At 39.8% G+C, this 14,673-nt stretch overlaps 2 protein-coding genes and 1 pseudogene across 7 annotated transcripts in view; 1 reads left to right on the top strand and 2 right to left on the bottom strand.

The window, feature by feature from the left end:
- Positions 1-2,348, bottom strand: part of LOC120486635 (glycerol-3-phosphate acyltransferase 4) — a 53,068-nt gene extending 50,720 nt beyond the window's left edge. For 2 of the 6 annotated variants that reach the window (XM_039682814.2, XM_039682811.2), the window contains exons 1-2: positions 1,984-2,322; positions 116-604 (exon numbers count right to left, since the gene is read on the bottom strand). In XM_039682814.2, the coding sequence (XP_039538748.2) occupies positions 116-283 (168 nt within the window). In that variant the 5' untranslated portion in view covers positions 284-604; positions 1,984-2,322. Of the gene's footprint in view, positions 1-115; positions 605-680; positions 764-1,983 lie in introns of those variants that run through there. The other 4 variants (XM_039682808.2, XM_039682804.2, XM_039682797.2 and 1 more) reach the window with 4 other exon arrangements.
- Positions 2,349-6,129: 3,781 nt separating this feature from the next.
- Positions 6,130-9,198, bottom strand: LOC120469509 (uncharacterized; annotated as a pseudogene).
- A 434-nt stretch (positions 9,199-9,632) lies between these two features.
- On the top strand, positions 9,633-14,665 carry LOC120477760 (C2 calcium-dependent domain-containing protein 4C). The gene is made up of 2 exons (XM_039669603.2): positions 9,633-9,859; positions 13,018-14,665. The coding sequence occupies exons 1-2, from the start codon at positions 9,823-9,825 to the stop codon at positions 14,199-14,201; spliced, it is 1,221 nt and encodes a 406-aa protein (XP_039525537.2). The 5' UTR covers positions 9,633-9,822; the 3' UTR covers positions 14,202-14,665.
- The last annotated feature ends 8 nt before the right edge of the window (positions 14,666-14,673 follow it).

Below are 14,673 nucleotides of genomic sequence, written 5' to 3'. Positions count from 1 at the left end.
TGAACTTTTTGAAGCGTCAAAGTGGTAGTTGTGGAGCTGTCAATGTAATTAATGACAGAATTGTCATTTTTGGGTGAACTATCCTGAAATGGAACAAGATGACCTTCCAACTCACCTTAAACACCTTGAGCAGTGTCTTCATGTAGAGTCCACGGATGCCAAAAGACAGACCAAAAATGGCAGGAACAATGATGAAGACCAAAAGCAGTGTGATCCACAAAGTGAAAGAAATGCCCAACAGCATGCATAGCAGATTACTAAAAGGAGAAATAAAAGGGCCCATTTTTTTTGAGTTTCTTTCAAGAAGAAAATAAATAAATTGGAAAGGGAAGTGGACCCCCAAAAGCCAACTTTCTCAAGCACTTTTAGGGTCAAAGTCTCCAGAGCATGATGTGGAATGAGTCCATAAAAAAGACTGGTGACATTATAAAGTCTGTCATATCCATTAGTGTACAACTGGATGAGGCAAACAAATCTTTCGGTGTGTGAGGCGGCGATTTACTTCGCTTTTAATGAATTATACATTGGCAACTTTGCAACTTCAGATCCCTGTAGACTCAGAGAACATGACAGCTCTTCCCTCAGAGCTCTGAAATGAAGAAACCTGGAGAATGGGAAAGAAAACATACAGATAAAGGATTACAGTTCACTCAAGTACAACCGAAATCAAACAGACCCACCAAAGTAAATGCAACAGGTTGATCACAAAGCCAAACAAAGTGGCCTGCATTCAGTAAAAGCTACACTCGGATCTCAAACAAGGAGATATTTGAGCTCTCACGAGTACAGTGGTGGGAGACACACTTACATAACAGAGAAGAGAAGAGAAGAGAAGAGAAGAGAAGAGAAGAGAAGAGAAGAGAATTAGACTAATGCATCTAATGTCAAAATTTTACTCTAATAGGTGAAAGTATCCAGCTAAAAATAAAAATATACAAGTAATCTGAAACCAGTGGCCCCATAATGACATACACGACAGCAAACTTTTGAAAAACGAGATTCAAAGTGCAAGTTTTTGAAACCGATACTGTTATTATTGTCTCCATGTAAACTACAAAAACATGAATTTGTGAACAGTGACATCATGCACATGCGTGTTAAGTCTATAGGCGTGTAGCCTAGTGTTTCTTTACAAAGTGATATACAGCATACAGCGTTTTCAGTTGTTTTCACAGATCCTTATGAATCAAGTTGACACAAAAACCGCGAAAAACTTTTACATTTTTATTACATCGTCGTTGTGTAAATATTAATGTACCCTAGAACAATTTATTTTTGGTTGAAATAAAATATTAAATTAAATATATAGATAAAAGAAATATTAGATTTTTTTAAACATTGCTTAAAACTTGAACAAAACTTAGAAATGCTGCCTTGACAACTGACTAAAATAAATAACTTTAATGACTTAATAAAATGGAAACGACAAAAGCACATAACAAAATTATACTTAAATTATAATTATACGGAAATATAAAATAAAAAAGGAAAATATTACACTATTAAATAAAATAAAATACTATACTAGTATTTAAATAATACAAACACTGTCTGAAACTAACTGAAGAAAACTGAGATACACAATTAAGATTTTCAATTAAGTAAATTTGAAGCACAAACAAACAGTTACTAAACTATGCAAAGTAACCCTATTAATCACTATTAATCATTTTTTTAGAAAATGCATGCAGTTAATTTGATTAAATTACATCATAAATTACACATAATTTCCAAAAATTAAATTCACTGGCTGTTTAAAAAAAAAAAGTAAAATGAATGGATTAAATTAATGTCAGCTTGTCAACTAAATATGACAGACGAAACTATCCATATAACCAAATATATATCCATATAATCGAAATATAATTTTGATTAGTTAAAACAATTCTTAGAAACGTAGAGTACAACTAATCAGTTTCAACAGTACTCGACTAGCAGCAGTAGCCTTGTTATGAAGTACAATTACTCAAGACAAGTACTTACGCCTCATGTTGTAATGTTGTGTCGCTGTTAAAAAATAGAAACACTTGATCCACTTGACTAGATGACTTTATGAGCAGGTAATCTCTGGCAGCTTAAGCTTTCAGCTAGTTGGTGGATGAACAGAGGCGGATGGTCTGAATTTTTTGCCTATCATTTTACACAGACGAGCTCATCCTAGCATCACGTGTGCTGGTATCTATTAAAAAACACTTACTCGGCGCTTTATGGAGCTGCTTCGTTCTCAAGCTGAAGGCGCGTATTTATCGTGCTTACCCGACACCGGCAGAACTGACTGTCACGGAAAGGATGCAAAACAGAAGATCCGCATGTCGTGAGTGACGTACAAACTGACGCGTGTCCGTGACCACACCAGTAACGGATTTACATGAGGCAGACGGATACTTTCCACCAGGGGGCGATTAGAGCATAGAATATGTAAGTAGAATTCAAAATTCGACTGCTCAAGACACGTCGACGAGCCCGCCATGTTGGAACGGTCAGAGCTGCGCAGAGCTGATTGTGAAACTGCCGATATTTAAAAGAAAAAAGAAAAGAAAAGAAAAGAAATAAACCGCCGAGATTTAAATTCCCGAAGAGATGGGTTAACCTTTTACTAAAGAGAATGTGTTGTTTTGTGCTTTAATATGTAATAATATGTTTTTACTATGGTACTTTTTGTGGGGTTTTTTTCTTTCACTATGGTAATTTTTAATGTTGTGTTACTTTACAAGATGTGTTGTCTTCATCCTGTTAATTTAGCACCTGCGCATCTGCAAATAGGCTATGATATGGCGGATAAAAGAACCTGATATGGCGGATAAAAGAACCTTTAATGAGGTATCTAACAATGTGTGTAGGCTATATATATATATATATATATATATATATATATATATATATATATAGCATCGATGCTCAGAATTGCCCTAGAACTCGTTAAAAATATTTTTATTTTTATTTTAAAATATTTTTACCACATTTTTTATTTTTAATCACAAACAGATGTGTTTGGTTAATCATGAGAAGCACTTGTTAAAGACAAGTAATAGGTTTAATGTTCTCTGTGCTGCTTCCACTATACAGGTTGAAAACCTATTCACTCGGAACAATGACAGAGAAACTACAATACTATTTTATGTAAAATGGACATTGAATATATTAAATGGATTCATTATTAAGTATTATTTGTGTTATTACCAATAAACAGGCAAATTCCAAGTCACATCCCCAGCCCTACCAGAGATAGTCTTATTATTAATTTGAAAACAGTTCAGTTTTCATAAGACATAGGAACATTAAAATCCACCTAGTGGTGCTGCAGGACTGTATTCGATTGCCATTATAATTGCCCCAAAGACATATGTCCATAATAATCATAATGTCAGCTAAATATAATACCTTTTGGTAATAGTACACGAGTCACTGACAATGTTTTTTTTTAAAAAGGAATCAAATCATATAAACCAAATGTGTGGTTGTGTGAAACTGTATTGATGTGTTTTGACTTGATGTCATTTTGTGAAAAAATTACATCCAGTTTCACAAAGATAGAAATAAAACAACCTCCAAATGAACTACAATAGGCCTAATCATATCATGAGTGATATCGTAGTCAAGTCAAGTCAAGTATATTTATATAGCCCTTTTCGCAATATCATCAAAGCAGCTTCACAGTATAAATCAAAACATAATAACAATGTTCATTTCTAAGTGGAAAAATATCCACGTTTGGTGGGTATTACTGATTGCTTAATTAATTTAAATATCATAGCTAAACACGTAGGCCTATGTATGTGTGAGGCATGTAAACCAATGTGCACTAATAATAAACATCATTTCTGTCATGACAACTCTTGGCAACTCATGACAACTCTCGTGTTTGGTGTGGTAATGGATGTTAATGTATTTTTGGAATAGATCTGCTACACTGCTGCTGCTGTTATTCATAGTTTACAGTCACATGACTGTCGTGGAGTCCTGGCCGGGCAAAATAGAACTAGAAATAGAATAGAACAAAATAGAACAGCACAAGCATGTCAATCTCCATCTTAAACACAAAAATATGTGAACAAAATGCAAGGTTTGGGCACTTTTGATCCATGCAGCAACTGCTGCGGCTGCAGTATTTCAATCAGTAAAAACAGCGGAACGTTATAAAATGTATCGTTTTGCCCTATTTTCACGGAGTTTGCGTAGAAAGGCTGTTAGAATTAAAATCCCCCTGCAGTCAATAATTGTATCCCTTAAAACTCACCTTTGAACACCAAATTACATATTTAAAAGTTTTTTTCTTGAAAAAAACCTTGCCTCATTTAGTATACCAACGCATTCTCACCCCAAGGCGTCACCTTTGACCATGCTTCAATATTTGACGTTTTAGGCGCCCTTTAGCGTCACTTACATGACGCAATCCTATGGCGTCATCTAACTGACGCTAAAGGAAAGCGTCAGTTAGAGGACGCGGTTAGGTTTAGGTGTGGGGTGGGGGTAGGGTACACGCGATCCTAGGGCGTCATCTAACTGACGCTAAAGGGCGCCTAAAGCGTCAGATATTGAAGCATGTCCAAATGCTTTGGGAGTGAGAATGGGCTGAGTAATATACATGGTTCCATGAAAATGCAAATTAGCACCACCTCCACTCACTCACACACGGGGACTTTAAAGCGCTGATCAATTGGCTATATGCACGCATAAGTTCCGCATTTGACGAAAGGATGCTCGTCCATTTCCGGTTGTGGAGATTAAAGCGGACGAAAACCGAGGAAAATGGGATTATGGCAGAATCTTCAAAATTTACTGTCCTCCCGTCTTTGAAACGAAACGTACATACGTTTAGATGTAATATAGTTATGTTTATTTAATATAATTTTAAAAAGAAGCATAAACACAACAAGGGTTGTCTGTTTTATCTATTTTTGTGACTAACGTTTCTTTAGTATAACCATGGAGTATAAAATTCAATATAAATTCTCGGTATTACATTGGACTCTATGATCGGCGGAAGTTATCGAGCATCCTTACACATTCACCGGAAATACCGCCGTGCATAGAGCCCATAAGCGGAGGGTGAACCAATGCCAGGCTAAGGAGGTGCCTAATCCATATTGGTGCACCCTTAAAGTGCCTTAATGTCCAGATCAAATTCAGTTTACACCCTTTTACATTGGCAATATAGCGCTTTCATATGTAGGCCTACTGTACACCCAAAGGGCTTTACAATCATATCAGGGGTTCTCTCCTAAGCCAGGACTAATGTGCAGCATCCACTTGGATGATGAGACGGCAGCCACAGTACAACGACGTCAGTGCGCTCACAACACACCAGCTATAAGTGGAGAGGAAAGAGAGTGATAGAGCCAAGTCAATGGATGGGGATTATTAGGAGGCCATTTGAGGGAATGTGCCAGGACACTGGGGTTACACACACTCTTTACGAGAAGTACCATGGGATTTTTAATGACCACAGACAGTCAGGACCTTGGTTTAACATCTCATCTAAATGATAGTACATTATAGTGTCCCCGTCACTATACTGGGGCGTTAGGACCCACACAGACTACAGGGTGAGCACCCCCTACTGGCCTCACTAACACCTCTTCCAGCAGAAACCTGGTTTTCTCAGGAGGTCTCCCATCCAGGTATTAACCAGGCTCAGCCCTGCTTGGCTTCAGTGGAAACCAGTCATGACAACTTGACATTACTAAGACAACACAACTTGTCATAAACATGGCATAGCAGATTAATTATCAAACTTAAGAAACCACCTGTCTTTATTGGTTTTGACATTGGCTGTCATGAAGCCATTATAACTTTTTAATGACATATTATATTTAGTACAACTGTAGTTGAGGTCACGAAAAATATTCATGACACAGTTATAATGGCCTCATGACAGCCTATGTCAAAGACAACCACATGACAGTTCAACTTAATTTTATGTCAAGTTGTCATGACAAAGACACTGACAGGTTATGATGTTATGGTTTATGTCAAGATGGTGTTACCAGTTCTTGAAACACATCTTCAGATACACCTAAACACATCATCAGTGATGTAACCTGGGGTCCTTTAGTGTTTCGGGTCTTTCAACATCAGACACCCTCTCCCAGGCGACCCAGCTACGGCTGATCAGACCACGACTTGTGTTCAGGTAGCACTCGCTTGCCCCCATGGTGCTCCTCTATGGATCCAGGGCCATCTTGAGGCTCTCTCTGCTGCGTCGGTGGTGTTATTGATGGCCCTGCTCCTTGTTGTTCCTGCAATGCCCAGCGCAGTAAAGGCTTTGTGGAGGGAGCGCCCCACAAATCCTCTGCAGCCAACCTCGATAGGCATGCATCTCGCAAGCATCTGGTTGTGACGCCAAGTGTAACGACCCTGGCCGAGCGCTGTTGGGCAGGAGCTCAAAATGTGCTCCAGCGTTCCACGAGCTGGGCACAATTGGCAAGTTGGTGTGTGTGCTTTCCCCGACGTACAAATATTTGCTGGGCTTGGCAGGACATCGTACACTGCCCGAATCAGGAAGGCTATGCGGTGCGGCTCGCTTTGCCAGAGCTCTGTCTAGGTGACCTTGCGGTCCATGGCCTGCTCCTACCTGGTCCAGGCCCCTGTTGCCCCATTCCAGCAGCTCTGCTCGTCCTTCCTTCCTCCATAGTAGCTCTGACCTCTTCATATATTCGCCTGTGCTTCTCCTTCCACTTCAACTCTTTATGTCGAGGAGGTGTTGGGAACATCCCCAAGCCTGCTCTGCCTCGGGCCACAACTCCCACAAGCTCTTTGTGCTGCAGTCAAGCCTGTGCATCCAGCACAGCGGTTTGGGCACTCCACTTCCTCCCTGACTTCACCAGCACTCCTGCCTGGGCCACCTTTGGGTCGTCGGAGTCTTTATACATCAGAACCTCGCGAGCCCGAGTCACTTTAAACTCCTCTTCCAGGGATTTCAGAGGCAACCGGAGCATTGTGGTGTTTCCATAGAGGGCGATGTTGCTGAGACTCCTGGGCAACCCTAACCATCTCCTGAGACCGCTGCTGACCTTTCGTTCCAAGGTCTCCACCGTGGATATGGGAACCTCATACACAAGTAGCGGCCAGAGTATTCTTGGCAGTATACCATGTTGGTAGATCCACGCTTTAAACTTGCCGGGGAGGCCAGAACGGTCTGTCGCTCTTAACCAGCTGTCCAGCTCCTGAACGGTTAACTGGACTGATGTGAAGTCTCTGAGGCTACTGTCAAAAACCTTTCCCAAGCTTTTCACTGGCTGTTCTGACAGTGATGGTATCTCTACTACTTTGATGCTGAAATGGAACCTGTCTGTGACCTTGCCCTTCTTCAGCACTAGCGAACGGGACTTGGCTGGTTCCACCGGATGAGCTTTTCCAGCCCTTGGAGTATCCACCTGCCTCCTGGCACTGACTCTGTGGTGACTGTCAGGTCATCCATAAATGCTCTGATTGGCGGTTGGCAGACCCCTCCTCTGCTTTGGGGCCCCCAACACTCAGGCTCTGCCGATTTGACAATCATGTTCATAGCCACCGCAAATAGGATCACAGAGATGGTGCAGCATGTGATTATTCCACCCTCCAGTTTGTGCCAATCTGATGTCACACTTCCTGCAGAGACTCTCATCCTGAAATGGTTGTAATAGTCCAAGATCAGATTCTGCAATACGCTGTGGCACATGGTGCTTGGTCATGGTAGTTTGGACCAGCTTGTGGGGGATAGAGCAATATGCATTGGCTAGGTCTAACCACAGTACCGTGAGGTCTCCCTTGTGTTCACGAGCTTCCCGGATAAGCTGAGTCACCACTCCTGTGTGTTCTAAGCACCCTGGGACTCCAACAATTCCTCCCTTTTGCACAGATGTGTCTATATAGTTGGTAGTTAAGAGGAAGTTGGTTAGACACCTTGCTACTATACTGAAGAAGATCTTGCCTTCCACGCTCAGCAATGATATTATTCTGAACTTATTGATCTTCTTGGAATCTTTCTCCTTGGGGATCCAGACTCCATCAGCAAATCTCCACTGTTGTGCCACCTTTCCTCTTCTCCAAATGACTCGAATGATCTTCCAGAGTTGCCTGAGTAGCAAGGGGAAGTTCTTGTAGACCTTGTATGGGATTCCACTTGGTCCAGGGGCAGAGCTAGATCACAACCTCCTGGACTTCTTTCAACAGTGGCTCCCTGCTGTCAAACTCTTGGTGGGGGGAGGTGGATCTATAATATGTTGCACTGGCCCAACTCTTCCTCCCGGAGAGGGTCACTGTAAGTGCTGTGCAGATGCTGGTCAATTTCCTTTTTTGAACAGAGCAACTTGCAGTCGCGCTTCTGTCCCAGGAGCTGTTTAGTGAAGCCGAAGGGGTTGGCAATAAATTAAGCTCTCTTTCTGGAGCTCTCCTTTCGACGCCTTCTGTGCCATTCTGCTCTGCGCAAGGTCATCAGCCTTTTCCTCAAGACAGCTCTCAACTCCTCCAGGTGGGGGCTCCTCACTGGCTTCCTTGTACTGCTTCTTGAGGGACTTCAACTCCTGCCGGATTTTGTGGATCTTCGCTGCTCTGTGGTTCATGGAATAGGTGGTTGGAGTTGATCGCTTCTCCTCGGCACCGAACCTCTCCTGCGCTAGGCTGGAGATGATGGTCGTCATTGTCTGCAGCCTTCGATCCACATCTCCCTTCTCTGTTGCTTCAAGCACCTTGTCAACGTCCTCGTCGAACTGCCTCCAGACTGCCGTCTTACAGGCCTGTGGCCACTTGATTCGCACCTTTGCCTGGGGCAGAAGACTTGGGGGACGGTTAGTGGCACACGGAGGCTCTGAGTGCTATGGGGTGCTTCCTGGCTCGGCTCCTCCTGCGTCTCATCAGATGTAACATCTGTGCGCTGTGACACATGTTCGTTCTCCAAACACTTCATCCTGGCTTGGTGGATCTTTAGGCCACGGCTGTTTTTGCAGGTTTATCCGCACCTGCATACTGCGGCCGTTGTCGTTTCTCCATTCCCATTAGTCGGTAACCTTGGGTCTGTCAGATTGGGGTTCTCATTCTCCCCCCTCTCGGGCTCCCCTGGGGGTATACTTCCATGGGTCGATCTGTAGCTTCAAAAAAGGGTTCCTCCTCTCGGAAAATGTGGTTTGGGCTGCCAACCCATCCCACCCCTAGTGCTGTCTTCCCAAGCTTCCAACTGTCTCTCCAGTAGTCACCAGCCTCTTCCTGGTTGGCATCCATTCTATTCCTGGGAGTCACTGGTCACACGGCCAGAACAGGTAGTTCTTGAAACACATCTTCAGATGCACCTGAACACATAATCAGTGATTTAACCAAATAAAAAAATTTGAAAATGAAATTTTCATTAGAGTCAGACTGGCATACAAGAAAGCAAATTTTGTGGATAATTCAACCCACACAAATCCTGACGTCAACCTTTAATCAGGAAACTAAACGGGTCAGCTGTGAAGCGGGACTTCTGACCTCTACATGAAGGCTAAACCAGAGAACAGAGCCTGACCAGACTGTTTTCTAAGGAAAGGTTAATCTTTGAAGTGACACAAATGATGCCACTGTTGACCTTTAAATGTTATGGGGGAAAATCATTATCCACATCGGATCTGAGAACAGTGTGGATCTCTGTGATATAACTGTTTTGGGGTAGGTTAGTGGGTGCGAGAGCTTATCTGAAACCAGTTGTGGGGATTTTAGACTAAAAGTAAACAATTCTTGTTATGCTACACACAGAGGAGAGAGAGGTGGCTTATAGGACATTAAATGTGCTGTGATTGGACACTGTGCATTGAAAGAGAGGATGAACAGACCAAACCGAACATTAAAACTCACACATTCAGTTAATCACAGATGAGAAACTCCACCACCTCCTCCACCATCCAAACAGGTAAGGGAAAAAAATCATCACAATACAGTTTGGTTACAGCTCACTATAATTTGTTGACATTAATTATTATTAATGCATTAGAGATCAAGAATAAGTCTCAATAAGTCTCTTATGTCACTAAGGCTGCATTTTTTTGAAATATCATTACAGTTTATGAAAATGTTTTTCTTTTTAAATATATTTGACAATGTAATTTAGGCTATCCCTGTGATGGTAAAGCTGAATGTTCATCATCATTACTCCAGTCCTCAGTGTCACATGATCCTTCAGAAATTATTCTAATATGATGATTTGACAAGAAACATTTCTTATTATAAATGTTGAAAACAGTTGTTTTAATATTTTTGTGGAAAGCAATACATGTTTCTGTATTGTTTGATTAATAGAAGGTCATAAATGCCTTTACTCACAGTTTTGATCAATTTAATGAATCCTTGCTGAAAATATTTATTATTTATTTAAAAAAAAAATTAAAATATTTAAAATATTAATTAAAAAACTTTTGAATGCTAGTGTAGATTAATAAGTACTGTAACGTTTACATTTTGACTTCTACTTGCATTTTATTGCTACGTTGTTGGTTAAAATTTTATTTAAAAACTGTATGAACAACAGACAACAGCTGTCACTTTGTGACTGTGAAGTTAGGAGAACTGCAACAGTAAATTGTGATTATAATATGAAATAAGAATTGTGTTTTGATTTTAGTGATGACCATTATTTTATTTAATTGTCAAGTTGAAGATTGTTCTTGACTTATGAGTTTATAAATACAGTATTTTAGTAAAAAAAAAAACATTATCATTCAAATAATGTATTCAAATAAAGCATTCATTATTTTAGTAATACATTTTTACTAAAATACTGTAAATACCGTATTATAAATACTGTATTTATCAACTGATAAGTCAAGAGCAATCAAAATAATGAATGAGTGGTTAAAAAGAATTGGTACCATAAAATATTCAGTAGAAATAGCATGTATTAAAACTACTATATAACCATTTTTCAATAATTTTAGGCTTTCCTATTTTAGATACAGTGAATTTATAGAAATCTTTTTTTTAGTTAATTGCCTTCAACTCTAATGGGGGCACCTGTAACAATACTTGTATTAAATAATGATACAGTCTTTCTCAATATAAATTGGCCAACATTACAGTAGGTACACTCTAAAAAATGCTGGGTTGTTTTAACCCAACTTTGGGTCAAATATGGACCAACCCAGCCGTTGGGTTAAATTTTTACATTACATTTTTAACCCAACATTTCGGGTTTGTCCATATTTGACCCAAAATTGGGTTAAAACAACCCAGCATTTTTTAGAGTGTACATGTTTCTTAGATTTGTTTTAGTGTGTGACTTATAAAGGAAAATGCAAAACTTAGCTCAATTTTATGAGTTAAGCTGGTTATAATTTGCACAAGGTAAAATATATTTGTTCAAATGAGGATTGTAGAAATGGTCATGTTGGTGTAAAATGTTATAACAATATTGTTGATTAATATTTTTTATGTGCATCCTTATTCATGTATTTATGCCCTATTTTATATCATTTTGTAGTACAAATAGTGCAAGTAGTGTGTCAATGTGTGTTAATGTGTTACAATGATATTCACTTTACTGCACTCTAAAAAAATACTGGGTTGTTATAACCCAATTTTGGGTCAAATGTGAACAAACTCAAACATTGGGTTAAAAATGTAATTTAAAAAACCCAATGGCTGATCGTCCATATTTGACTCAAAATTGGGTTAAAACAACCCAGCATTTTTTAGAGAGTAATCAAAATAATTAGTAGTTCTTTCTTAAAGATGCAGTGACAAGTCATTACTATTTAAAACCTGACAAAAACCTCAACAAGTATAATAACTTCAGTCAATAGAGTGGTCATGCTTTTAACTTTATAATACTGATCCAAATCATTAGTAATTCCTTCTGAAGGATTTAGTAATACTTGAGTCATTACTAGAGGATGACCATTACCTCCAGTTTATAGAATTAATATGCATTATGCATTATTGATGTTAATTATGAACCTGTAGTAATTCTTAGAAGTTCTCTGAGATGTATAGTTATTGGTTAGCATTGTAATAGTGAACTACCGCATTCAACTGAGTGCAATTACTTACTGATTCGTTAATCAGAGTTTCTTGTTACTTAAAGGAGTAGTTCACTTTTTTTTTTAAACTATATAATTTACTCACCCCCATGTCATCCAAGATATCCATGTCTTTCTTTCTTCAGTCGAAAAGAAAGGAAGGTTTTTGATGAAAACATTCCAGGATTTTCTCCATATAATGGACTTCAATGGGACCCAAACGGTTCAAGGTCCAAAAGATTCAGTGCAAACTGTTCAAAGGGCTTTTAACGATACCAGACGATGAATAAGGGTCTTATCAAGTGAAACGATCGCTCATACATTTTTTATTTATTTATTTTTTTTACGTTTTATTAGCACAAATGGTCGCCTTGCTCTGTTCTATAATGAGGGTTTGTGACTCTCCTGTTCGAACTCGTTTATCAAAATGAATGAATCTTTTTTCGTGTCATTTGGTTCATTCAACAAATGAAATGAACGAGTTGACTCTGGAAAAGATTTGTTCATTTTGATGAACGAGTTTAAACAGGAGTCACGAACCCTCATCACAGAACAGAGCAAGGCGACCATTTGAGCTTATAAAACTTAAACTTTTTTTTTTTTTTTTTTTAATGAGCGATCGTTTCGCTTGATAAGACCCTTATTCATCATCTGGTGCCGTTTAAAGCCCTTTGAAGCTGCACTGAAACCGTCTTTTGGACCATGAACCGTTTAGTTCCCATTAAAGTCCATTACATAGAGAAAAATCCTGGAATGTTTTCATCCAAAACCTTAATTTCTTTTCGACCTTAAGAAAGAAAGACATGGATATCTTGGATGACATGGGGGTGAGTAAATTATCAGCAAAAGTTTTTTTTAAAGTGAACTCCTTTAATAGTTACTTGAATGTTAATAGTGCGTTACTCATTTCTTCCCGTGTAATTTTTCATTAATGACAGAACTGTATTCCAAAGTGTTACCAAATAAACTTAATATAAGTGTGTAGTGTATAGTGCGTTATATGTTAAATTGTATTAAACGTGTATTAACTTTTTAAAACTGTTTTTTCCCCCCCTAGTATTATCAATCACAATGTGGATCCTTCAGAAAGTACAGGCGGGAGCAGAAAGTCTTCCGATGCAGATTAATCATCTCATCAGCAAACATAAAGAGGAGATTTCAGCCAAGACCAGCATCCTCAATAAACTGCACTGCAACGTCCTCACGCCTGATAAAATCCCTGACTTTTTTCTGCCGCCCAAGCTGACCAAGCACTCCCTCATGGCAGACGCAGGAAAAATTGTGCAATGTCTGAATGAAGAAAAAAAAGTTCCCAGCTCAGCAAAAACATCATTGTCAAGACCCGGTACTTCCCAGCCACTAAGAGCGAGTCTAAAAAAATCTACAGCAGCCTTGAACAAACTCAAACCCATTCCATATTCGCTGAAATGCTACGAGTACGGTTTATTCGAGAGTCCGAACACACGTCGCAAAGAGTCTTTGTTCCATTCGACGTTTACCAGTTACACACTAGAACGAATGACCATCAAAACACCCAAATCTTCCTGTAGAGCAATGCTGAAAGCAGCCAGCACTGAGAGTGACACGCCCTCTGCTGACTCCTCCCCTTATTCCACTCCTCCACCAATCAGAAGAGAGGATTTCACCAGCAAACAGTCTTTGTCTGAAGATCCAGTTCAGCAAGATATTCAAGCCACTAAAAATGAGAAAAATAAAGATCACTCCGTACCTGACAAAACGTCCATGTCAAAAGTGCATCACCATGCTAAAGTTATTCAAACGTCCCATTGCACCAAACTAGCCCCGCCCATCCAATTCCCATTGGACATGCTGCACTGCCAGGAACGCTTCCACCAGGAACACGTGCTTCCTCTTCCTCAGAGAGGCCGAGTGCGCATTTCTGCCTTCAGGTCCAGTGCAGCCAGGTGCTCTATGACAATTCGCATCCGAGTAATCTCGGTGGAAGGCTTGAGAGATCCTGGTGACCCCCGACCTTTGACCTGCAGCTTGACCCTAAGCCTCACCCCAGGCAAGCTGCAGAGGCAACACAGCGCCATCATCAGGAACTGCCGCAACCCTGTGTTCAATGAAGACTTCTTCTTTCAGGAACCAGAGGAGCAGCAGGGCATTCTGGGAGATCTGGCCCTCAGACTGAAGGTGCTGGACAAGGCCTCAGGATTGGGCAGAGGAGTGGTGCTGGGAATTGTCATCAAACCTCTCTGTCAGCTACTGCCACTGTGAGACACTAACACTCAAAGAAACACGCTCCATAGAGTTTACACTGAACAAAATGCTGTTTTATAAGAGAAGTCACAGATTGCTTGACAGGTATGATTCAGTTTACGGCACTTCTCATTCATTTCTATGGTATCCGCAAACAGTGATTGACTGTCAAACATCTCTGAATGAAATTCAATGATGTCAAGGTTGTAAAGTGATTGGTTATCAAGGCTCGCATGATCCAAGAATTCTTTTTTTTTTTTTTCAACATGATGTGCCATTAGGGCCTCCATAGTTTTAAAGCTCAGTTGTATCTTTATGTTTTACCATGCTAGGTGATTACATGCTTGTTTTGAGCTGTGACAGTTGTGTTTGACAGTTATTAATTTATAAGATCGAAAAATAACCTTTACAACCAGTCGGAAATTATTATTTGTAAAATAATACATCTTTTTAATTTCTCAAATAAAAGTACTTTGTGTTGCTTTTTATT

Source organism: Pimephales promelas, chromosome 14, assembly GCF_988280905.1.
Source record: "Pimephales promelas chromosome 14, fPimPro1.hap1.1, whole genome shotgun sequence".
NCBI classification, from domain to species: Eukaryota; Metazoa; Chordata; class Actinopteri; order Cypriniformes; family Leuciscidae; genus Pimephales; species Pimephales promelas.
This window is presented reverse-complemented; position numbering and strand designations above follow the sequence as displayed.